The sequence below is a fragment of the Mirounga leonina genome, unplaced genomic scaffold (genome assembly GCF_011800145.1).
Source record: "Mirounga leonina isolate KUSES-001 unplaced genomic scaffold, KU_Mleo_1.0 Mir_101664, whole genome shotgun sequence".
Taxonomy (NCBI): domain Eukaryota; kingdom Metazoa; phylum Chordata; class Mammalia; order Carnivora; family Phocidae; genus Mirounga; species Mirounga leonina.
In genome coordinates, this window is record NW_023270175.1 from 21,037,349 (window position 1) to 21,064,455 (window position 27,107).

Genomic DNA, 27,107 nt, shown 5'->3' on the forward strand with positions numbered 1-27,107 from the left:
AGACTGTAGTTAGAGACACAGAAGGACACTATATCATTCTTAAAGGGTCTATCCAACAAGAAGATCTAATAATTGTAAATCTCTACACCCCCAACATGGGAGCAGCCATCTACATAAGCCAACTGTTAACCAAAATAAAGAGTCATATTGATAATAATACATTAATTGTAGGAGACCTCAATACTCCACTCTCAGCAATAGAAAGATCATCTAAGCAGAAAATCAACAAAGAAACAAGAGCTTTGAATGACACGCTGGACCGGATGGACCTCATAGATATATAGAGAACATTCCACCCTAAAACAACAGAATACTCATTCTTCTCGAGCACACATGGAACTTTCTCAAGAATAGACCACATACTGGGTCACAAATCAGGTCTCAACCGATACCAAAAGATTGAGATTATTCCCTGCCTCTTCTCAGACCACAATGCTTTAAAACTGGAACTCAATCACAAGAAAAATTTAGAAGAAATTCAAACACTTGGAAGCTAAGGAGTACTCTGCTCAAGAATGTTTGGGTCAACCAGGAAATCAAAGAAGAACTTAAACAATTCATGGAAACCAATGAGAATGAAAACACAGTGCTCCAAAACCTATGGGATACTGCAAAGGTGGTCCTAAAGGGGAAACACATAGCCATCCAAGCCTCACTGAAAAAAACGGAAAAATCCCGAATTCACCAACTAACTTTACACCTTAAAGAACTAGAGAAAAAGCAACAGATGATGCCTAGGCCACACATTAGAAGGGAAATAATTAAGATTAGAGCAGAGATCAATGAATTAGAAACCAGGAACATAGTAGATAAAATCAACGAAACTAGAAGCTGGTTCTTTGAAAGAATTAATAAGATCAATAAACCACTGGTCAGACTTATCCAAAAGAAAAGAGAAAGAACCCAAATTAATAAAATTATGAATGAAAGGAGAGAGATCACAACTAACATCAAGGAAATAGAAGCAATTATTAGAAATTATTATCAACAACTATATGCCAGTAAATTAAGCAACCTGGAAGAAATGGATACCTTACTGGAAACCTATGAACTGCCAAGACTGAAACAAGAAGAAATTGACAACCTGAATAGGCCAATAACCAGTAATGAGATTGAAGCAGTGATATAAACCTCCCAAGAAACAAGAGTCCAGGGCCTGATGGATTCCCCGGGGAACTGTACCAAACACTCAAAGAAGAAATAATACCTATTCTCCTGAAGGTGTTTCAGAAAATAGAAACAGAAGGAAAGCTTCCAGACTCATTCTATGAGGCCAGCATTACCTTAATCCCCAAACCAGGCAAAGATCCCATCAAACAGGAGAATTTCAGACTGATATCCCTGATGAATATGGATTCCAAAATTCTCAACAAAATCCTAGCTAATGGGATCCAACAATACATTAAAAGGATCATCCACCACGACCAAGTGGGATTTATCCCCGGGATGCAAGGGCGGTTCAACATTCACAAATCAATGTGATAGAACACATTAATAAGAGGAGAAAGAAGAACCATATGGTCCTCTCAATTGATGCAGAAAAAGCATTTGACAAAATACAGCATCCTTTCCTGATTAAAACTCTTCAGAGTATAGGGATAGAGGGAACATTCCTCAAGTTCATAAAATCCATCTATGAAAAACCCACAGCAAATATCATCCTCAATGGAGAAAAGATGAGAGCCTTTCCCTTAAGATCAGGAACATGACAAGGATGCCCACTCTCGCCACTATTGTTCAACATAGTACTAGAAGTCCTAGCAACAGGAATCAGACAACAAAAAGAAATAAAAGGTATTCAAGTTGGCAAAGAAGAAGTCAAACTCTCTCTCTTCGCAGATGACATGATACTTTATGTGGAAAATCCAAAAGACTCCACCCCTAAATTACTAGAACTCATACAGCAATTCAGTAATGTGGCAGGATACAAAATCAGTGCACAGAAATCAGTTGCTTTCTTATACACTAAGAATTAGAGAATTCTTAGTGTATTAGAGAAATGGTTCCATTTACAATAGCACCAAAAATCATAAGATACCTCGGAATAAACCTAATCAAAGAGGTAAAGGATCTATAGGAACTACAGAACACTAATGAAAGAAATTGAAGGAGACACAAAAAGATGGAAAAACATTCCATGCTCATGGATCAGAAGAATAAACATTGTTAAAATATCTATGCTACCCAGAGCAATCTACACCTTCAACGCCATCCTGATCAAAATTCCAATGACATTTTTCAAAGTGCTGGAACAAACAGTCCTAAAATTTGTATGGAATCAGAAAACACCCAGAACTGCCAAGGAAATGTTGAAAAAGAAAAACAAAGCTGGGGGCATCAAGTTGCCTGATTTCAAGCTATATTACAAAGCAGTGATCACTAAGACAGTATGGTACTGGCACAAAAACAGACATATAGACCAAGAATAGAGAACCCAGATATGGACCCTAAACTCTATGGTCAAATAATCTTTGACAAAGCAGAAAAAAATATGCAATGGAAAAAAGACAGTCTCTTCAATCAATGGTGTTGGGAAAATTGGACAGCTGTATACAGAAGAATGAAACTCGAACATTCTCTAACACCATACACAAAGGTAAACTCAAAATGTATGAAAGATCTCAATGTGAGACAGGAATCCATCAATTTCTTTCAAGATACACCTCCAAAGGCTAGTGAAACAAAAGCAAAAATGAACTTCTGGGACTTCCTCAAGATAAAAAACTGCACAACAAAGCAAACAGTCAACAAAACAAAGAGACAACCCACAGAACGGCAGAAGATATTTGCAAATGACACTATAGACAAAGCACTGATTTCCAAGATCTATAAAGATTTTCTCAAACTTAACACCCAAAAAACAAATAATCAAGTCAAAAAATGGGCAGAAGACACGAACAGAGACTTCTCAAAAGAAGACATACAAATGGCTAACAGACACATGAAAACATGTTCATCATCATTAGCCATCAGGGACATTCAAATCAAAACCACACTGAGATACCACCTTACACCAGTTAGAATGGCAAAAGCTGACAAGGCAAGAAACAACAAATGTTGGAGAGGTTGTGAAGAAAGGGGAACCCTCTTATACTGTTGGTAGGAATGCAAGTTGGTACAGCCACTTTGGAAAACAGTGTGGAGGTGCCTTAAAAAATTAAAAATAGAGCTACCCTATGACCCAGCAGTTGCACTACTGGGTATTTACCCCAAAGACACAGATGTAGTGAAAAGAGGGGCCATATGCACCCCAATGTTCATAGCAGCAATGTCCACAATAGCCAAACCGTGGAAAGAGCCGTGATGTCCTTCAACAGATGAATGGATAAAGAAGATATGGTCCATATATACAATGGAATATTACTCAGCCATCAGAAAGGACGAATACCCAACTTTTACATCAACATGGATGGGACTGGAGGAGATTATGCTAAGTGAAGTAAGTCAAGCAGAGAAAGTCAATTATCACATGGTTTCACTTATTTGTGGAACATAAGGAATAGCATGGAGGACATTAGGAGAAGGAAGGGAAAAATGAAGGGGGGGGAATCGGAGGGGGAGACGAACCATGAGAGACTATGGACTCCGAGAAACAAACTGAGGGTTTTAGAGGGAGGAGGCTGGGGGGATGGGTTAGCCCGGTGATGGGTATTATGGAAGGCATAATACTGCATGGAGCACTGTGTGTTATATGAAAACAATGGATCATGGATCACTACATCAAAAACTAATGATATATTTTATGGTGACTAACATAATAAAATTAAATTAAATTAAAAAAAAGATAGAACATTTTAAAACCAAAAATGCAGAAAGTCTATAATCTCAGAATAAAGAACAATTCTTTCAATTGAGCAAATTTAGCTTTAGGTAAAAATCACTATATTTTTAGTTCTTATATTTTGCAGCAAACTAGGAAAAGTAGTATTGACTAGTCTTGGGCTACACACCCATCTTTGGGCTTCAGAAATCACTCAAGCTCCTCACTAGTGTCCATTCCTATATATGAAGCTCTGTATGAAAAGATTCTTTCAGAACAAAAATGTCCAACACACACAAAATTGTGAAGGGCTATGAAAAGTTTGACTTCTCTGAGGTTTGGTATATTTTCTCTTCATGGAAAATGCAAATTATGTAGCTGATTAGGTTTCCTTTTTTGTTTTGGCTACCTGGTCACAGGTACAGCTCAACTTTAGAAATTGAGTAGGATCCTATGACCTATACATATGAATTCTAATTAACCTCCCTACCTGGTCTTCACCTTTGATATTCATTTATATTTTCTTAGATGCTGGTTTATTTTACTAGTAATTTTTCTCTTTTATTGTAATCTTACTTATAAGCTGCCTTAAAGTCTTTATGAAATGGGGTGATGTAATTCCACTCAACATTTAACCATTGTCCCCATACCATATACTCTTGCATACTTTCCAGTCATCGATGCATTATTTCCTCTTCCTGGATCATTCTTAGCTCTTTTTTTCCCACCTGCCACATTTCTATATATCCCTGGACACTGAGCTCAAATATTACCACTTCTGTGAACATTCCCAGACCATGACCATCTACCTATCACTCTCTCTCATCCCACTCTAGCTAAAACAGTACTTTTGTACATGTTTCTAACTAAGACATTTGTTACACTGTAGTGTTGCGATATTGACTTGCCTGCCTCTGTTACTGGACTTTGAGCTTGAAGGCAAGGATTGAGGCATGCCCATTTTGATCCCCTGGACCCTAGTTCAATATATTTTTAATGAATGGATGGCTGAATAAAAGCACAAATGAACAAAATAGATAGGAAGCCTCTGAGTTGTCATTCAAGAGGCATCTCATACATGAGATGTATGAGCTGCATTAGGGAGAAAATATGGGGGTTCTAAAAGTACTGAAGGCAGTATGTGGGCAGGAATCTTATCTTTTTTTTTTTTTTAAAGATTTTATTTATTTATTTGACAGAGAGAGACACAGCGAGAGAGGGAACACAAGCAGGGGGAGTGGGAGAGGGAGAAGCAGGCTCCTGGCTGAGCAGGGAGCCCGATGTGGGGCTCGATCCCAGGACCCTGGGACCATGATCTGAGCCGAAGGCAGACGCTTAACGACTGAGCCACCCAGGCACCCCATCTTATCTTTTTTTGTTCATTGCTTTATCCGCAGGGCTTCTCACAGTACCTTGCATATAGCAGACCTCAGTAAATATTTCTTGTATGAATGAATGTGCAAATGATCTCACTTGGCCACTCTTTGTAATAATTTCCATGGGGAGTCTTGAGAGTACCATCACTGGGTAAGTGTTAAGCTTGTTTTACAGAGGTACTAATTTTATTTGTTATAGTGTTTTATATATCATTGGCTTTCAGTGAAGTGTCCACCATGCTGATGAACAGTGCTCTCCTTTCTCAGGATTTCAACCTTATCTGCCACTGAAGGCATATTCTTTTTGTGGAAGATATTAAATATAATGAAACCACAAGTCTGGCTCTCCTTGGGGAGCTTGTAGAGCAGTGGCCTGTCATGTGTCACACATCCTCATTCTTTCTTTCTGTTCCCATCAGAGTTGGCCTTCTGGGTTCAGTGAGAACTGCCTTTTTTTTTAAAAAAAAAAAAAAGAAGATTTTATTTATTTGAGAGAGAGCGAGAAAGAGCGAGAGAGAGCGAGCATGAGTGGGGGTGGCAGAAATAGAGGGAGAAGCAGACTCCCCGCTGAGCAGGGAGCCTGATAGGGGGCTCGATCCCAGGACCCCAGGATCACAACCTGAGCCAAAGGCATATGCTTAACTGACTGAGCCACCCAGGCACCCTGAGAACTGCCTTCTTAAAAATGACAGTGCCCGTGGATGGGCAGTGTCTTGCTCTGGGAATAAGGTCCATAAGTCCATACTTTCCAACATCTCCTATTATGGAAGTGACATAGTCAATAAAGTGGAGACACCATAAGGAGAGACACTTCTCCTTTGGGACTTCACAGGCTCCACATTTGGATGCTAAGGATATTTTAACTGAGGGGAAAATAAAGGAAGCAGCACACAGTATTCAATGAGTACTCCTTAATCTGTCCATCCTTGGATTCATCTGCAATGATGGGCTGAACGATGCTCCTTAAACAGAAGGCCTGACTCTTTTTGGTCCCTCTCTTCATGTGAAAACTGACATTAGTCTTATTTGACCAGCTTGGAAAAGCAAATACTCTTGCAGGAAAGACAACTGCCAGCCAGAGGGGACCTCCTAATCTGCCATCATTGGGGATTAACTTTATTGAGTAGCAGCTGTACAAAACACCATGTTAGATGAAAGGGAGCTCCAAACCAAAACCCAGAGATGGCCTGTCTCTGCTCCCCACTTAATGAACATAATAAGCCAGACACTGCCCTGACGACAAGTATGTATCCAGGAGACTCAGCTTCCATGACAGTATGGATTTGAGCTCTCTAGGGCAAGTCAAGGAAGCTTATGTATCATTTGTTTTTCATCAGTGCCAAAAGCCTTTTCTATTGTCACAGGCCAGATGAGACAGCACACAAAAAAAGGTCTGCTGTCTTGGTAGGAAACCTAAGGGGCAGAAAAGTAGTTGAATTACTGAGCCATCAGTGGGTGACCTCAGGGAACAGTTCCATGTGGCTCACTGTCTGCCATTTCCATTTTAAGGAATCTCGAGGGGCCGAGAGAGGATTGGGGATGTTTTAGCCCATTCGGTTAAAACATTACATAATAGAGATAACAGGCACCCTTTCCCAAAACCTGGGCAAGAAGAAGGGTACGCAGCATTGGAGTGTGGTGCCAACCTTCCATTTCTGTGGACACCCCCTCAGATTTACAGGGAGCAGTCAGTGGCGCCATTGTCCAGCACCTCTCCTGGGGAAGATTTCATTTCTGCATTCGTTAACCTTCACCGTTGCTAAGAATACAAATGAGCCATAATTCACTTTTTTTGTGAGCCATATATCAGATGTGAACTTGAGACAATAATAGTAGCTAAGTTCACTGAGAGATTACTGTGAACCAGGCATCATTCTAGGACTTTAATGTATTAACTCATTAATCCTCACAACAACCCTATGACATAGGTGCTATTATATCTTTGTTTTACAGATGAAGAAACTGAGGCCTCGAGAGGTTAGGTAACTTGCTAATGTTTACACAGCTACTTAATGGTAGAACACAGATTTATTTGAACCTAGGCAATCCAGATCCAGAACCCATGTTCTAACCTCATGGTTAAACTGACTTCTTAAAATAATACAGAGGAGAAAAAAATAGTTCACCCAAAACTCAAGTGATTTTACAGATAGCTTCACAAAGTATGTCTCAGCCCAATACTATTGTCCCATGTATTTTTTTTATATTTATTATGCACCTACTGTGTTCCAGGTCTTTTTTTTATTAACATATAATGTATTATTTGTTTCAGGGGTACAGGTCTGTGATTCATCAGTCTTACACAATTCACAGCGCTCACCATACCACATACCCTCCCCAATGTCCATCACCCAGCTACTCCATCCCCCCAACCCCCTCCACTTCAGCAACCCTCAGTTTGTTTCCTGAGATTAAGAGTTTCTGATGGTTTGTCTCCCTCTCTGGTTTCGTCCCATTTCATTTTTTCCTTTCTTCCCCCATGATCCTCTGCCTTGTTTAAGACAAGAAGGGCACTACTAAACTAAATATCAGTATATCTGGATGGCTCAGTCAGTTAAGCATCCAACTCCTGATTTCAGCTTAGGTCATGATCGCAGGGTGGTGGGATAGAGCCTGGTGTGGGGCTCTGTGCTCAGCGGGAAGTCTGCTTCTCTCCTCTTCCCCCTGCCCCTCCCCCTTCTCATGTGCTCTGTCTCTCTCTCAAATAAATAGATATATAAATCTTAAAAATATATCTGCATTTCTAAGATCTGGTTTCCAAAAAGTCAAATAACTTTCCATAGAGCATAGCTAAAGATCACTGAAACACAAAGTTGAAGGGGACCCTGAGAATCTATTTCTTCATAGTGCTTAAGAAAATAGGATATAGATAAAGAGGGCTAGAAGTAGAAATTAAAATTACTCTTGACTTTTCAAATGTCTGGTTGGAGGTGGATGTGAGGAATACTCATTAGAGCTGACAGTGGCTGCATGGCACCCAAATGCTTTCAATTTAAGTGGCAGCTTAGCAGCCATTTGAAGGAAGTATGTTAGTATTTCCTTTATCTTAAAGAGCATATAGTACTGCTAATACTAATACTAATGATGATGGTTAACCTTTATGGAGTGCTTATTATATGCCAAACATTGGGATAAGCATATTATTTAATCTTCACAGCAATCCTATGAAGTAGATACTACAGTTATTCCCATTTTACAGATGAGGGAACTGAGGTACAGACAGGTCAAGTAACTGGTGAGAGGTCATATAGCTAGGAAGTGGCACAGCAAGGATCCAAACCCAAGCAGTCTGTCTTTGAGGCCTATGCTGTTAAATACTAAGCAAGATACCCTCTCTGTAGGAATAGCCCTCTGAGTTACTGTTAGGAAAACCTACCTAGTTTTTTAGGCCTGTTATTGTCCCAGCATAGGCTTTGGGCCTATAATGATGGTTTGGATGATTTTTTTACTCTCTATGCTAAGCCTTTCTTCCTTCACATTATAGATGGGTAGCTAAGCATCAAAGATTACTGTGTGAGCATAGATTTATGTTTAGATGTGGTAATTTACAAATTATCTGATATAACTATCATAGAGTTCCCTTGGCATCAGAGCAGATCTGGCCTCAACATTTTTCCCAGGACATATACCCACACAGTTCAGATTTCTATAAACTGGTAATAATGGAAGGCAAATCAGATTGTCTAATCTCTCTAGACTATAAGAGATTGTGACTCAGGACCACTCTATATGGAGCTATAAAATAATATATGTTTTAGTTTAAATTGTATTACAGTGAAATAATGAAGAAGAACTAAATTTAAAGACCTATTATACCCTTTAGAAATATCTGTAAGAAATATATTAACAATGATTTTAAAGTATTTTAATAGCCAACATGTTTGAGCACAAGAACGTGCCAGGCATTGTCCTAAGCACAATTGTCACAAAACCCCTAAGGGTTACGTATTATTAGTCTGATTTTATGAATGAAGGAATTGAGTCTCCTAGAAGATATTTAACTACTCAAGATAAAGTAGTGAAAGAAACAGGCTTGGAAGTCAGGCAGATTGACTCTAGGGTCTGAGCACTTAACTATTATGCAATACTGGCTCCTGTCATAGCACCTGCTGATTCCAGATTGGCCCCACTAGTCATTCGAAACCCAAGGAGATCTATGGTCCAATCATTCGGCCCTCAAAGGATCCCTGGTTGCTCATTTCAATCATGGTTGGTCTAATGAAGTAGGATGCAATCTAGTCAATGATAGTCCAGAGCATGAATTATAGTTTGGTGGGGCAGTTCTTTGCCTCTGCCATATATAGAATCCAAGCTCCTTTGCCCTCCACCCATTTCTAATTCACATATTTTTTTTCTTTACATTTGGCTACTTTTATGCTTGTTTCCTAGTTTCTATGTAACCAAATTTCTTAATTTATTATTAAGATTATTAAGCATCATTTCCTACCCTACCATGTCCCCATTATAACTTATAAGGATTCAAAATCTGAACTGGAATTATGAAATTATTTTTTGGGGAGTGGGGGTCACTAACTATATAAACAAATGGCACAACAAAGTGGCATCACTCTAGATCCATTTCTCAACTTTACTGTGTTTGTGAATAACCTGGGGATCATGTTAAAATGCAGCTTCTGATTCAGTAGGTCTGGGCTGGGGCCTAAGATTCTGGGCTTTTTTTTTTTTTTTTTTTAAAGATTTTGTTCATTTATTTGAGAGAGAGAGGGAGTGAGAGAGAGAGAGCACAAGCAGGGGGAGCAGCAGAGATTGAAGTAGGCTCCCCGCTGAGCAGGGAGCCTGACGTGGGATTTGATCCCAGGACTCTGAGATCACGACCTGAGCCGAAGGCAGACACTTAACTGACTGAGCCACCCAGGCGCCCAGATTCTGGGCTTCTTAACAGCTCCCAGGTTTTGCAGATTATACTTTGAGTAGCAAGGTACTTGATCAGCTTGGTTCTGTCATTCTTTTAAGTAGGATCACAATTAAATGAACCTGGAGAGATTAACGTTTAGGATATTTTAAAAGCACTGAAACGGCAATTCCCTAATGTCTTCACAAATCCATTTTAATGGTTAATAATAGCTCTGGCAGCACAGAAGACTTTTTTTGTGTTTAAACCAAATGCTTCAGATGCTGTGGCATTTTTCTTCTGATTTTATCCTTAGTGGACATGGAATCAGTACACCATGTCCATTCTCTTAATGGTTACTATGTTTAAAAAAATATGAAGTTATTCAATGTGAACAACTTTGGGATGGTTCCCACCATCTTCTTTCCCCCACTTTAGGAATCCATGATTTTTGAGGTGTCTAAGTCCATTCTCATTTCCGCTCCATGTTTATCTGTCTCCTCTAAATCTATAAAATTAGATAAACTTTGTAATTCCTTTCCAAATCCTGTTGTCTTTTATTTCAATGAGCTATTTAAATATTTAATGACCATATCTTGCATCAGATATATCCCTACCTTGCCCATAGTGCAATAGGGAGTATACTAGTAACTACTGGCCACCCAGCCTATAAAGCTCATATTACAAAAATGCACAGTCTAGGCAGAATCTGGTAAATGTCAACTTCAAAATAAGTTGTGTCATACTCATACTGTTATATTTATTACCACATGGTCAATAAAAAGAAACACTTGTGACATGATTAAAAATAGCATACCAGGTAAAATTGGTTGTCCAGCGATTCCCAGTGGTGCCATTCCAAGATTATTCATTGCTGTGGCCCATGCAGTTGGATCAGACATAGGTAGCGTCATTGCAGTGGAATCCACATTCAGAGTTCTACTATTATCAGCTAAAGAGAAATGACAAGTAAAGTAATTTGTTGTATTAAGGTTTCAGTATATAGTTTGCTTAACATAAACTGGCAAACTCTTTACAGAAATGGACTGATGGACAAATGGTAGATAGGGCCTTAATTCCAGCTCTTTACAAGGGTTAAAACAATATGGCTTGAATTGGCAGGAAGTCATAGAATTTGAAAGCAGTTTACCAGATGGCATTTTAGTGTGTTTCTTTCTTTCTCTCTCTGCTCCCTCTGTTCCTTCCTTCCCTTGTTTTTTTTTTTTTTTAATGAAGACTTTATTTTTTTAGAGCAATTTTAGGTTCACAGCAAAATTAAGAAGGTACAGAGATTTCACATGTGCCCCCTGCCTCCACACATGCACAGCCCCCCATTATCAACATTCTGCACCAGAGTGGCACATTTGCTACAACTGATGGATCTACACTGATGCATCATAATCACTCAAAAGCCATAGTTTACATTAGGGTTCACTCTTGGTGTTGTACGTTCTATGGGTTTGGACAAATATATAATAACATGCATACATCATTCAGAATATTTTCACTGCCCTAAAAATCCTCTGTGCTTACTTATTCATCCCTCCCTGCCCCCCAACCCCTGGCCATTACTGATCTTATTCCATCTCCATAGTTTCACCTTTTCTATAATGTCATATAGTTGGAATCATACAACATGTAGCCTTTTCAGACTGGCTTCTCTCAGTAGTATGCATTTAATGTTCCTCCATGTCTTTTCATGGCTTGATAGCTCATTTCCTTTTAGTCCTGAATAATATTCCATCATATGGAAGCACCACAGTTTACTTATCCATTTACCTACTGCAGGACATTGCAGTTGTTTCCAAGTTTTGACAATTATGAATAAAATTACTATAAACATCCATGTGCACATTTTTGTGTGGACATAAGTTTTCACCTCCTTTGGGTAAATGCCAAACAGTACAATCAGTGGATTGTACAGTAAGAACATGTTCAGTTTTATAAGAAACTGTCAACCTGTCTTCTAAAGTGGCTGTACCATTTTGCATTCCCACCAGCAATAAATGAGATTTCCTGTTACTCCATACCATCACCAGTATTTAGTGTCAGCATTCTGGATTCCGGCCACTCTAATAAGTGTCTAGTGGTATTTGTTGTTTTACTTTGCATTTTCCTGATGATACCTAATGTGGAGCATCTTTCCATAAGCTTATTTACCATCTGTATATCTTCTTTAATGAGGTATCAAAGTTTTTTTTTTTTTTTTAAGATTTTATTTATTTATTTGAGAGAGAGAGAATGAGAGAGAGCACATGAGAGTGGGGAGGGTCAGAGGGAGAAGCAGACTCCCGCCGAGCAGGGAGCCCGATGCGGGACTCGATCCCGGGACTCCAGGATCATGACCTGAGCCGAAGGCAGTCGCTCAACCAACTGAGCCACCCAGGCGCCCCGGTATCAAAGTTTTTTGACCCGTTTTTAAATTGGGTTGTTTTCTTATTGTGTTTTAAGAGTTCTTTGTATATTTTAGATAAAAATCCTTTATCAGATGTGTATTTTGCAAATATTTTCTCCCACTCTGTGGCTTGTATTCTCATTCTCTTTACATTGTCTTTTGCAGAATAGAAGATTTTAATTTTAATGAACTCCAGTTTATCAATAATTTCTGTCATGGATCATGCCTTTGGTGTTGTATTTAAAGTCATCGCCATATCCAAGGTCCTTTAGGTTTTCTCTTATGTTATCTTCTAGGAGTTTTATAGTTTTGCATTTCACATTTAGGTCTATGATCCATTTTGAGTTAATTTTTGTGATGTGTATAAAATCTGTGTCTAGATTTTTTTTTTTTTTTGCATGTGGATTTCCAGTTGTTCTGGCACATTTGTTGAAGAGACCGTCTTTGCTCCATTGTATTGCATTTACTCCTCTGCCAAAGATCAGTTGACTCTATTTGTGTAGTCTATTTCTGGGTTCTCTATTCTACTCTACCCAGCTATTTGTCGATTATTTCGCCAATACCACACTGGCTTGATTGCTGTAGCTTTATAGTAAATCTTGAAGTTGGGTAGCATCAGCCTTCCAACTTTGTTCTTCTTCAATATTGTGTTGGGTATTCTGAGCCTTTTGCCTCTCCATGTAAATTTTAGCATCAGTTTGTTGATATCCACAGAATAACTTGTTTGGATTTTGATGGGGATTGCATTAAATCAAGTTGAGAAGAACTGACATCTTGGCAATATTGTGTCTTCCTATCCACGGACATGAAATATCTCTCCATTTATTTAGTTCTTTGATTTCATTCATCAGAGTTTTATAGTTTTCTGGGTTTTTTTCCCAACTGTATATACCATAGGAGCTTGGGATGTTTCCTATTCTTCTCATAGTCTAGTTGCATACAATTACTTCAGCAGCTTCCATCCAAACTACCCATGCATGCAAACCAAGAAAAATCATCCAAGGACTTTCATAGTAGCAATAAGAAATGAAAAGTTATATTTTTGATGTAATTTCATATCTTTGAGGCAGTAACATTGAATAGATATAGACACACAATCAACAGATATCAAATTAGCCAATTGAATATTTTGGGAATTAGGGAGACACCAGAGAATAAGCAGATAGAATACATAGTCCCTGCCTTCAAAGGTTATACAATCTAATTTAAGAGACCAGTGATGGTGGTACTGATTACTACTATTATCACTACTCTCACCACCTCCATCCATTACTACCACTAATTATTGAACACTCGCTATATGCTAGGTAAAGCACTTGGCATGCATTATTCTAACTTTCAAAACAACCTAATGAGAGAGACTATTTATATCTCCATTTAATAGATTAGAGGCTTTTACTTTATTTTTAAAGATTTGTTTATTTTAGAGAGAGAGAGAGAGTGTGCGCATGTGAGAGTGGGGGAGGGGCAGAGGGAGAGAATCTTTTAGCAGACTCCCCACTGAGCGGGAGCCTGACTTGGGGCTGGATCCCATGACCCATGAGATCACGACCTGAACTGAAACCAAGAGTCAGATGTTTAGCTCACTGAGCCACCCAGGCACCCCTAATAGATGAGAGACTTAAAGATCACATATATTGTCCGAGGTCACCCAGGTTATATACTGTTAGCCACTATGCTTTATTATCTACAGTGAAACAATTAAGAAACAATCAAAGAAATGGAATTGACCAGAAATGTTACTGAAGTTTAAGGAATGATGGGTGCCTGGGTGGCTCAGTCATTAAGCATCTGCCTTCGGCTCAGGTCATGATCCCAGGGTCCTGGGATCGAGCCCCGCATCGGGCTCCCTGCTCTGCAGGGAGCCTGCTTCTCCCTCTCCCACCCCCCCTGCTTGTGTTCCCTCTCTCGCTGTGTCTCTCTCTGTCAAATAAATAAATAAAATCTTAAAAAAAAAAAAAAAGGAATGAAAAGCTACTGTGGCTTGAGTAATGGAGAAGATAGGATTTGAACAAATGGCCCAGATTTCGACATAACATCTCTTGAGTGATGGGTAGTTATTAGATAAAGAAGAAAGAGGGGAAAAGACATTCCAGGAGCAGTGATGACATAAGCAGACAATGAAGTGGGTTATAACCATGTGCATGTGCATGTATATACTGCATAGTTGGGAGATATATAATCATAAGTCATTGGAGCACAGAAAGACTTATTTTGGGAAATTTCCCTCTGATTACTGATTTCCATAGAAAAATTTTTCCATGGCTTTTCTCCTACCTCTCATGTACACTCCTGCCAATTACCTGAAGGCAACTCTGTTCTAATTGTAGCTTGCTATTTGTTAACATCTATCACATCCTTCTAACCTGGGAACATCAGGGATAATTCCTGGCCTGGTTATTTATAAAAGTGCTATTTTGGAAACTAAATGGTCAGAATAAGAAAATGCAAATGTCCAAAAACATTATTTCTGAAATATTAGTTTTTATCATTCTTCTATGCTGCCTATGTATCTTATCCAAAAACCACTCCCCCCCCCCGCCCCCCACACAGAGTGACTAATGGCCTTAAGCAATTGTTACTATAGTCAGAAGTCACATTTCAGAACTGGTGATTTCTCCACGGATAGAAACTCTAGCCCTCACACCCAGTTTTCAGTGCTCTCCCATGAAGGCATATTATGGCTAGAAATAGCCTCCTTGTAAATGTTACTAAGGAAACAAACATGGGGCATCAAATATCCTTCGGGTCAAGAGTTTGCATATTGATTATTTGGTTCATCTGAACTCCCAATCTCCAGTCCAGGTGAGACAAGTTTTAGGGAATGTTATAGCTGGAAGGGACCCCCTGATGAGATTATTGAATCTGCACCCTGATTTTCTCTAATGGCTGCAGAATGACTTCAAGAGGAAACATCTAGGTTTAGAAGGACTGGGCCCCCATGCCAAAAATAATTTCTTGCAACAGTCTGGTTACTCGTTGGCTCTGCAGTCCTGGGAAACATAAGAGAATCAGGAATTATTCTTAATAAAGAATTCTGAGATCAAAAAATGAGAATTTACAATGTATCAACCTAGCCAAACTCTGAGGGGAGGGGAGAGAATTATCTAAATTATCAGTTTTTTTTAAAGGACAGTACAGTATTACTATTTTCAAAATATATATTAATTCAAAGTGCCTGTTAAAATGTTAGCAAGTAGAGTTCCTGCTAGGCTTGTTTACATGAACCAGTTGGTTTAGATAAAGACCATGTGTAATTAACAGCATTATTTTGCTATGATAAATTCAGTTCTTAAATTCTTAAGGAGCTCTGCCTTTTCATTTCCCTCCACTCCCCCAACACCCATCTACATCTGTCAAATACTACTCATTTTGCAAGGGTCATCTCAAATGTTATGTTGTCTGTGAAGCCACCTCCCTGGAATGAATTACTCCCTCCTAGTGTGTTATCATAACATTTTATCTAGAATTTGATTTTCATATGTTTGCTTATTCTCTCACTCCTTTTCCCTAAACCAAACTTTTATCGAGTCTTACTATATGCCAGGTCATGTGTTAGTGACTAGGAATATGGAGATGAACAAAATTCACTTACTGCTCTGGAAGAACTCACAATACAATGAGAGCATGACATATAAACAACTAAATATAAATTATTATAATAAGTACTGCATTAAAACTATGAGGAATGTGCTATGAGAACAGAGAAGGAGTAATTAAATATGCTGGAATGGCTTTGGTTGTATGTGTTTGGGCACAGAGAGCAAGAGGAATACTAGGGAAGGCTTCTCTGGGAAAGAATAATTTGAAATGAGTCTTTAAGGAGGGATAGGATTTTCCTCCAGGTACTGAATGGAGGACTTGGGTTTAAGAGCATTCCAGCAAGCAAGAACAACTGGACATTACCATTGACTGCCTTGAATTATAGTTGTTGAATACATGTCTCTCTTCTCTAGCTAGCCTGCATGCTCCTTTACGTCAGGGACTTGGTTTAGGCATCTTTGTTTCCCTGTTTCTTAGTTCAGTGTCTGGTATAAAGTAGGTATTCAAGAAATATTTGGATGAATGAATAAATAAAATCAACTTACATTGATTTTGGGCACAATAAGCAATCCATGCAGTGACACTCACTGATTATTTATATACCTTTTCAGAATGATAAACTGTCTTAAAAGGGATAGCATAGTTGCTAAACTAATTTTCTCTCCAGGACAACTGAATTGACATGTAGCAATTTACTTAGAGTTACAACCAGAGATAGATGAACCCAACTAATAATTCAGTTTGATAGCATTAGCTATAATCTTTCTCCCATATAGGCACAGTTATACATATAAGCAAGCTTGTAAATTTTTACTTTCAAAGAGAAATCCCAGATGATCGTCTCTGTCTGGCAGCAATCTGGATTTAAGGTCTGCAGTAACAAAATATGTTGTGCTGAACATCTGTTTAGAATCATCATTTAATGGTAGAAAAGTTAAGTCCAGGCCTGATTCACTTTCTAGACTAAAAATGGACATCTAGCAATTCCTTTAAGTGTGTTATAAAAGTAGTCCCATGTCACTAAAGAAAGAGATTGCTCATTTTCCCATAAGTCCTACATTCACTGGCAGTGGCCAAGAATATTCAGAAGGCAAATATCATATATTGATATGCTATCAAATAGTCTTCAAAATGCCTCATCCATCTGAAGAACATGTCCTGCTATGCTGGTTTTCCGTTCTACCTTGTGTGGCGACTTCTCAAGAGATCACAGGTTGTACAGTAATTGTGACTGAATGTCTTCTAGGTAAGTTGATTGAGTTTATGGCACTTTGGAGCAAGAGTTCATTAGTGCCAAAAAAATAAAAGATTTGGAAGTAATTATCGATTTTAACTTGGTATTGCTCCATAACTATCAAGTCATTGCCATCTGTTTATTTTTATATTATACTTCACTTGATTAGTCAATTATTGTCAGTTATTTGATCTTGAAGACAACACACACACACACACACACACATTCTGTGATACACCCATCCTGTAGTAGACTTAATTATTTCATATATTTCCTTTATTTCCTTTGAAACAAGTTCAGTATGTTGGTGTCGTCTCATCGACCATACTCTTTTTATTAAGACAAAAGCTGTCCTTCTCTGGCAATTTACTCTCCTGAAATTCTCTTTCTTATGTCCAGGTTTATATCCATTGGCTTTTATGCTTGCTGTAATTTTATTACACAGTATTGTGCAAAGTTGAGGAGAGGATTTTGTCAACAAACATCTATTGAAAGTTTGTTAAGAGTAGGAAGCAATCCTGCCTAGTGACCAAGAGTATGGGTTTGGGAGTCAGATGGTTTGGGACTAGAGTCTAGCTGTACTAAGTAACTGTAATGTGCTCATTCTGTTTCTCTCTTTACTTCTCTTCTTGCTGGTCTGCCTTCCAGACTTCCTTTTATAGTTGCTGTACATTCACTGAACATTTTCTATGTGTCAGGCTCCATCCTAGACGTTGAATACATTATGGTGAGTCAAACAGGCCTCAACCTTGTTTTTAGGAAGCTCTCTAGTACAGGAGGGAGATACTAAAATACAGATAAACATAAAATAATTACATATTGTGATAAGTTTTTTGAACAAAGAACTGGGTTTGATGATAAAAATGGCAAGTTACAAATTTAGGAAAGTGATAGTATCGACCTTATAGGTTTGTTGAAGATTAAATTAGATAATGTGGGTAAAAAAATTTAGCATGGCTTCTGGCTCATAGTAAGTACTTGGTAAGTGGTAATAATAATATGTAATAATTAAGATGATGATGATGAACCCAGCCCTTGAAGGGTTCAAAGTCTACCGAGAGATACAGCATATATAGGAATTACAACAATACATTATACAGATGATGAAACAGAGGCACAGGCAGTTTAAGTAATCAGCTCAATATTGCACAGCTAGTAAGTGGTAAAACAGGGAAATGAACCCAGGCGACTCTGGTACCAATGCCCATAGTTTTATCCATCACACTAAACTCCCTCCCAAAGAGCCCTTTATTTTCTGTGTTCCCCTAGCTCATTGAACACATTACTATGATAGCCTTTATCACATTATATTTTTTATCACCTCTTTCTGTGTCTGCCTCTCCTCCTAGACTCTGGATTCCCTTATTCCTCTTTGTTATTCCTAGTGCCTAGACACTGTGTCTGACACAAAGCAGATGTTTAATAAATGATTTTAAATAAATGAATCAGGAAATATATGAACTTATGTAGGAGAGTCCTGCATAGACATTCTTCTTCCTGGAAGTAGGTAGGCATATAGCAGGTGCCAAGCTACTCAGAATGGGATACCACTCTGTTGTTGTATTAGATAAAACCTGTTTTGGTGGGTTTCTTCTGAGGACTAAATACTAAAAATTTTAAATGGAGAGGGGAAGATAAATGGTGATAATTTGAGGTATTATAATCTTAACATGCTGATAATATAAGAAAATAACAATTACATAAATACAAACTTTAAGGAAGATAAATCTGTAGATGGGAAGGTATTTTTCATCACATAAATTCCTCCTGGATAAAAAGGAACTGACTAGAATTTCTTTGAAAATTTAAAGGTAATTAAATTTACTAAAATAAATGTGCATGTAGCAGCCATATTTTTTAGCTTCTTGAGGGCAGGGGATATAAATCTCATTTACTTTTATTATATTCTATAGTGATTAGCTCAAAGTAGGTGCCAATTAGTGTGCTCTTAAATAAGTGAACTCTGGAAGAACTCAGCAATTGTATAAAGTGGGGCTTACCTGCAAAGCCTATTTCATAGACCCACAGCCAAATAAAATCTCTTTGCATTGTGTAGTACTGCACCGTGGACTTAGCCCTCTAGTCATTTCTGCAGAAGGAAGATAGTGGTCCAAAGCTGGGTGAAACAGACCTCTGGAACATACCAGGACTTAGATAAATGGTGAATAATAGTGTTAATGATAGTAATTATAACAAGACTAAAGATAGTTAACACTTATTTAATACTTACTATGTGCCAGGCACTGTTCTAGGCACTTTATGTACATTAATTTAAAACTCACAACAACCCTATGAAGTAAGACCTCTCACTATCCCCATTTTACTGATGAGGTAACAGGAACAGAGAGGTTAAGCAACCTGTCAATGGTCATACAGTTAGCTCGCAGTGAAGCTGGGATTCAAACCCAGGCAATATGACTCCACAATTCATGCTCTTAACCACTATACTATATTAAACTAGGGAAATCATAAAGTTATAAAATATTTGAGCTGGGAGGGCTGTTGAGCTCATCATTACACAGATGGGTGTTCCCCAGGTCCTCTATTGCAGGGATTCTTAACTGGGGCTAAGTTGCCCACTCCCCAACCAGGGAACATTTGGCAATATTTGCAGACACCTTTGGTCGTCACAACTGGAGGTAAGAGGTGCTACTGGAATCTAGTGGGTAGAGGCCAGGGATACTGCTAAACATTCTACAATGTACAGGACAGCCCCCCACAGCAAACAATTATCTGACCCAAAGTGTCAATAGTGCTAAGGCTGAGAAACCTTGCCTTACTGCAGCAATTTTCATGTGTTCTTACTGGAGAGTGCATTATACGCTTGGCTTCTTCTTTTTTTTTTTTTTTTAAGATTTATTTATTTATTTACTTGTCAGAGAGAGAGAGAGAGAGAGAATGCACACGAGCACAAGCAGGAGGAGGGCAGGTAGAGGGAGAAGTAGGCTCCCTGCTCAGTGGGACTCAATCCCAGGGGCCTGGTATCATGACCTGAGCCGAAGGCAGATGCTTAACCGACTGAGCCACCCAGGCATCCCATACCCTTGGCTTCTTCACAATCCCTTCCCATCTATCACATGTGCAGCCAATTCTACCTTCTGCAGTTTATGAACTACTCCCTTATGCCACTGTACTAAAACAAATCAGACCACCTCCCCCATCAAGAATCTACTAACATTTTTAGCATGGTTACTTTTATGCTTCACGCCAAAGAAATGATCCTCATGGTGGAGAGTCTAGGTGCCTCGGAAGTTCTGCAAATAGCACTAGGAATACAGTAACAAAGAGAAAGGAAGTTTAGAAAATACTTTACGGAACACAGAAGAAAACACCATCTCTAGCACACCACACAGGACCTTACATACAGTAGGCACTCAAGAAGTACATGTTGTAAAAGGTTATGGCACAAGGGCAGTGTTGGGTGTCCTAGAACAGAATAACATTGTGCTTTCTGTTCTCTGGCTAAGGGAAAGGAAACAGCAGGATAAATCATGTTTTGGTTCTGCATTAAGCCTAGGGCTCAAGGTTTTATCTTCTGTTTGGTATTTATTGCTCATGAAGCAATATATTGTGTGTTGCAGGTGCTATTTTGAATCCTTCTTCATTTTCTTTGAAAATTAACAATCCATCATTATTTGTGAACAATGCGCTGAAGCCCCAGGCACATCCCTCTCTCTCCGATCACAGACGTCACCAGCAGTCACACCACAGCTTGCATCATGGCTATGCAGTGTGAGGGAACTGATAGGGGCTTTTGTAAGACACGGCTCCTAGGTGGCTTGAGAGAGATGATACTATTAGACAAGCAAGGGCTTTATTTCCTTATGAGTGTTTCCAAGAACGGATCAAAGAGCTACTCAAGAGGATCAGGGTGTCACAACATATTCTTCCTTGGAGAAGAGGAGCGGAAGGGTGGGGGAGGGAAAAGGGAAAGGTTTTATGCTAGCCTATATTGTAGGTAATCATTTTCACAAGGGCTGAGTGGCAGGGTGGAGGGTGGGAGATAATAGCTTGATCCTCAAGGTATACAGATGAGAACCTTGGGGTAGAGAGTGCTTTCTCAAACTAACCCTCATCCTGGAAGATTCATTGGTTTAGTCTATAAGCTGGAGGGTCCTGGACACAAGCACCTCTATGTTGGAGCAGTTACAAGGATATTCAAGATGGTTTTTTTGAGGGAGGAGGGGCAGAGGCAGAGGGATAGAGAGAATCTTAAGCAAGCTCCACACCCAGCACGGAGCCCGACGTGGGGCTTGATCTCACGACCCTGAGATCACGACGTGAGCTGAAATCAAGAGTTGGACGCTTAACCACCTGAGCCACCCAGGTGCCCCATGGATATTCAAGGTTCTTAACTAGATCTACATGAAGCTAGAGTGCCAAGCCACCCCTCCAGATAGCAGTTGCTGTGAGGGTGGGGTGTAGCAAGGAAGAAGAAGGACACAGGTCTTAGCATGCACCTCTCCAAGGAACTCACAGCATATATCCTGCATTTATAAAGGCAACAAGATATAGTGGAAGAAATATAGATTTTGAGCCAGATAGACCCAAAATCAAATCTTGGCTCTACTATTTACTAGTTGTGTGACTTTAGGCAAGTTCCACACACTTTTTAGACTGTTTACTCACCTGTATTATTCACCTAACAATAATGATGTTGATTCCTAGTATTGATTAAATGCTTATTATGTGCCAAACACTGTTTTAAGGCTTTATATGTACTATGTAATCTAATCCTCACAACAAGCCTATAAAATTGGTAATTTTATCATACCCATTCTACAGATAAGGAAAATGAAAGACAAAGAAGTTAGGAAGTTGCCCAAGGTCATAGATGGAGTTAATGCTGGACTTGAAATTCAAATTCAGGCAGTATAGCTTCAGGGCCCATACTTTTAACCCCTGAGCTATATATTCTCACTACACTATAGAAAATGCTGAGCAAATATTCAATCATGATCTTAACCCCACTTCCTTTATCTTTCCCTTGTTTTAGTTCCCATTAAGAAACCATTCAGTTGCCCTGTGGGGGTCTCTTCTCCCACTTCTCAGAGCTGGAGCTGGGGGTTTCCTTTGCTATTTCAAGGTGGACTGGCATAGATTGAAGAATCTGAGTAATAGTCCTTGTCACTTCAAGGTTATCAGCTGTATGTGAGCCAAGAGAATAGGTTGAGGTTGGATGCAGGCGTCCTGGAAGTCCAATAGGCTCCACCATTAGGACCTTGGAAGCTTCCTCAGTCAGTCAAAGCAGGGGCTAGCCACACTAGAGAGGCTCTGTTGGGCTTTTCTGGACTAAGTCTGTCATTCCCATCCCTGGCTTCTTGGGCTTCTGAGATCCCAGTGAACTCATGTTACCCTGATCTAGGTTGAATGGTCGACAATGGTGGTCTAGTTTTGAGACTGCATCATTGCCTTCATTCCATATTTCCTTACCTAATATTTAGACAAAAAACACCAAAAGCATAAATGGGCCGCAAAAATGCTACCTTACCCCCACTCTTTTAATGTCTGTGCTAACTGCCTGTTAAACCACACATTTCTTTTCCTGGTTTTGAAACAAACACATTAATATTACTGTCAGGATCCCAAATGCTGTAGGTATTGCTTTTCAATTAGAAACCTTAATATTTAACAAATCAGGTACTGAGCATGCTCTTTAAGTTAATGGTGTGACTGGTGGTGGAGGGGGAACAATGAAAGAAAAAAAAGAGAAGCATAAATTCTGTAAGTTCCCAAAGCTCTGTGGTCTATGCTTTCCTGAGGTAAGTTGTGTAAGAGGTAACTTGGCACCCCTGCTGCTATGCTGTTGGAAGTCTGGAAAGATCTCTTGGAGGAAAAAAAAAAATAGTCCTGGGGTGAATCCACAAGCCATTTTACTTTAGCCTTTGTTGCTGAAAATCTTTCCAACATGTTTCAGTCCACTTCCTTGCCATAGGAGATGGAGTACAACAAAGATAAATATAAACTAGATCTGGAATTAGGAGGGCTGAGTTTCAACTCTGGCTTGACTCTTCTTGCTGTGTAGCAATCACTCACACCTGTGTTTGTCAGAGTGTGGTCCAATCATTTGCATCACAATCGCCTGGGGTGATTGCTAACTAGCCAAGTTCCAGGGTCCACAGCTGAGGTTTCCATCTGGGTGGTGCTGGGGAATCTGCCTGTTGAGCAAGCACCCAAGATAACTCTTAGGCCTACTACAAATTTGAGAAACACAGAGCTTTGGTCGCCTCATGTATAAATAAGAATGATGCCGCTCCTTTCACAAGGTTGTGGTGAAAACACAGGTGGTCAATACGTGCTACCTATACCTGAATCATTGAGTGAGATTATGGCAGGGCTTCAGGATCCATTCTGAGTATTAATTTAACAAACATGTTAAATCCATGCACTATTTGGTGGTACCAGAGTGAAAAATTCATGTTTCCCTGCCCTTTGAGGGGCTCATAGACTAGTGGGAGAGACACACAAACTACTGCATAGCTTGATACTGGCTAAATAGAGATTGAAGGGGAGGCAGTTACTCTGCTGGGAGGAGAGGTGGTGGTAGAGAGGAAGGGGGAACATGGAGGAAGTGATGTTAAACTGAAGAAGTCACTTTGAAGTGAGTTTCAAAGGATAAACCAATTATGATGGTACTGTGGATATCTTAAAAAGGTATAGGAAATAAGGCTGTATTTGTGCTAGGTCTAAAAACTAGAATAGAAACCAGAGGGGGAGACAAACCATAAGAGACTCTTAATCTCAGGAAACAAACTGAGGGTTGCTGGAGGGAGGTGGGAGGGATGGGGTGTCTGGGTGATGGACATTGGGGAGGGTATGTGCTATGATGAGCTCTGTGAATTGTGTAAGACTGATGAATCACAGACCTGTACCCCTGAAACAAATAATACATTATGTTAATAAAAAAATAATAATAAAAAAGAAATTGTCTTTGGGGGGAATGGGCGTGAGCAGAGAATATTTCCCATATCAGTTTACTTATCACTCCTCTCTCCTAAAAGTAGAATATTAAAAAACTGGAGTCATTTTGTATTCTCCAGTTGGTTGGACTTTGAGAGGATGGGTATTAGACTATATTGTTGAATTGCTTTGCAAGTCACTAACTACAAGGCCATGGTCTAAGTCAGAGGGGTGGGACACTGGCCATGACCACTATAAACAAGTCAAGTGTTAAATCCTATTGATAATGGGAACTTTGGCTTGAGAACTGGCTGCCTCAGCAGAGTCATCCTCAAATATTAAGGGTGATGCTATATATACACAGACAGCCACAGGAGGCAGTGACTAATGGCTCTGCCTTGCACCAGCAGCTCTGGCTCCTTTCTAGCTTCTTTACCTTGACAAGCAGCCTAAGCCGAGTTTTCAAACTCCACCTCAATTTAACAAATAATCAGAAAACAATAGCTTGTACCATATAGAACTTCATACTGCCTCCCCCCAATGTCATGTTTCAAAGTAACTGATTTTTTTTTCAAAATTGCAACACACTTTCACCAATCCCCATCATGCCTTTGGCCAGACCAAGCATGATAAACTCTCAATCTTTAATGCTGTGCGACCCTGAATAAAGAAAAAATGAGATTATAACTAGTTAAGATCACGGTTTTTGTATTAGTTCTAATCCTGGCCTGCCATTTACTAGTTGTGTGATGCTAGGGAAGTAACTTAATGTCTCTGGTCTTCATTTTCCACATCTGAATCATAAGGACAACAATAGTATCTATCTCATGGGGCTGTGGTAAGGCTTAAAGGAGAAAATATGTGAAAAAAAAAGTCCATTGCAGTGGCTAGCTAAGAAGTGGTAGTAAAATACTAGTAATTATTATTAATATATTAACAATAGTGGGCATTAACTCTGATATCTTATAGAAAACAGGGGCCATTTGGGGTGGGGAAAAAAGGAAAATACCAGTAGGGGAATTAGCCATTAATAATACTGGGGTATGTATTTAAACAGAAAAGAACAATATGGCTTCTCTCTAACCAGTTCTTTACCAAGAGCACTGCCAGAAAGAATAGTGGGACTAATTTATATGCTTTTCATCTGCTACATTTTTTAAAAGTGGTACTACTAATAAAACCCTCAAAATATTTCCAGTGTTAACCATCCTCCTCCACCATATATACCCCAAACCCATCAGACTTGCTGCCAAAACCTATTTGCTTTTTTCCCAAAAGCATGGATGGCATTTACGTCCATGCTCTCACTTGTGATCACCCCATCTGTGGTGGAGGAAAGCCAGAATTACTTAGTATCACTTCTTCATTTCCATGATAAGGATGGGAGGCAATGGGGTAGGCAGGAAGACTTGCTTTTCATGGCCATCTTTCCATTAAGACAAAGAGAGGTTATGCCCATAGCTGTGACCTCTGACAGCTGGGCAGAGGACACCCACTGTATCGGCCTACTCCAGGAACAATTCATATGCAAGTGACTTGGTCAGCACTTTGTGATTCTGGGACAATATTAATAATAGTACCTTTCCCAGAATCTCTTACACATGATATATTTTTCCCCATTTAATTCAATAGTTCTCCTGAATATTTTAATACAGCAATAGTAGTCCAAATAGCAAACAAGAATGAGTTATTGACTTTCCTTCCTTTTATCCATTTCTGCTGTAACTTAAATTTTCTTCCTGAGTGAATCTCCAGGCCACTAGTGACATCACCTTTAATCCATTCATGTTTTTTTTTAAATTGGCTTTAACATGGACGGGACATAAGCAGCTAAAAAATAAAAGATGTCTACGTTGGGGATGATTTCCAGAGCAAACCTTACAGGGATTGGTAGAGCAAATTTGATTTGAAAATGGTTACAGAGGGTGAATTCCCTGTAAATAATGAATTGGAAAGAAAATCAGGCTGGGAGTATTTGCTTATCCACTTATTTCCACATGGAAGAAAAGCCATAATTCCTGTCAGCCTGTGCTTATAGCGTGCCTAGATTGGTCAGAGAGAAACCAACTGGTGACAAACATAAATACACAAGCCCACCCGTTCACTGCATTTGCTGTCAGATTCAACACCAAGGAAAGCCAAAAGATAATAAGTCTTTGGGTAACAACCCATAAATCCGTGGTTACAGTTCAAGCACTTAACTTCAAATTTCCAAATGACCGTGCCACTGTTCTTTCTTCTCCCAGAAGCTAGAAGTTCACTGTCAGAAAGGAGAGGGGAGATATAAGGCAGCTGAAATGCTCAAAGACCCTGGGAAAATTATGGGGAAGCATGCCCTCCCCATTCATCACAACTTCTTGAGAAGCCAACTGGTATGTCACTGGGAGATATTGTCAGAGCAAAGTGGCTACTTTTTTTTTTTTTTTAATTAAAGTGAAACTAGCTTTCAAGAGTGGCTACCTTTTTAAAAAATGTAAAGCTAATTTCTATATGTCAAATCCTATTTGCCACTCACACTGTGTTTCTCTAATATTTTTAAATTAATTATTGAGTAGGTACAAAGGGGAATTTATAAGAGACAAGTGTAAAGTATTAAAAAAAATGGTGCATTTGGGGTGGGGAAAAAAGGGGAGTATTATAATTCCTTCAGTTGTGAAAAGGACAGGAAATCTTTAACACAACATAACAAAATTATGTACCCAACGTGCAGTTTAAGAAAAAGAATATAATTATTACCTTTAAAGGCCTCATGTGCTCCTCCCTAATTCCTTCCATCTCCCCTCAGAAGTAACCACTATTCTGAATTTTGTGTTAATCATTACTTATATATACTTACAGTACTATTACATATGATGATGTTATCTCTTCAGAAATATTTTATCTGAATTTCTGAAGGATTCTTTAGTTGCCAAGAGCTCTGCTTTGTGCTGTTCTCTCTCACATTTCTCCCCTTCCCCTTGCTTCTCTGCCCGTCCCGTGCAGCTTGTCCAGTAGTCTGTGATCCGTGAAAGAACATGAGTGTTAAAGATATCATTTAATCGTGAACC

At 39.2% G+C, this 27,107-nt stretch overlaps 1 protein-coding gene and 1 long non-coding RNA gene across 11 annotated transcripts in view; both read right to left on the reverse strand.

The window, feature by feature from the left end:
• ENOX2 (ecto-NOX disulfide-thiol exchanger 2) overlaps nt 1-27,107 on the reverse strand; it is a 299,288-nt gene that overhangs the window by 60,078 nt on the left and 212,103 nt on the right. For 7 of the 10 annotated variants that reach the window (XM_035008700.1, XM_035008684.1, XM_035008692.1 and 4 more), the window contains one exon: nt 10,806-10,940. In XM_035008700.1, coding sequence (XP_034864591.1) covers nt 10,806-10,902 — 97 coding nt within the window. In that variant the 5' untranslated portion in view covers nt 10,903-10,940. Of the gene's footprint in view, nt 1-10,805; nt 10,941-19,160; nt 19,269-20,336; nt 23,928-27,107 lie in introns of those variants that run through there. The other 3 variants (XM_035008665.1, XM_035008655.1, XM_035008709.1) reach the window with 3 other exon arrangements.
• Nucleotides 24,643-27,083, reverse strand: LOC118013043. Its single transcript, XR_004679917.1, has 2 exons — nt 26,897-27,083; nt 24,643-26,320 (listed from the first exon to the last, which is right to left on the reverse strand). It is a non-coding gene; the product is annotated as an uncharacterized LOC118013043 (long non-coding RNA).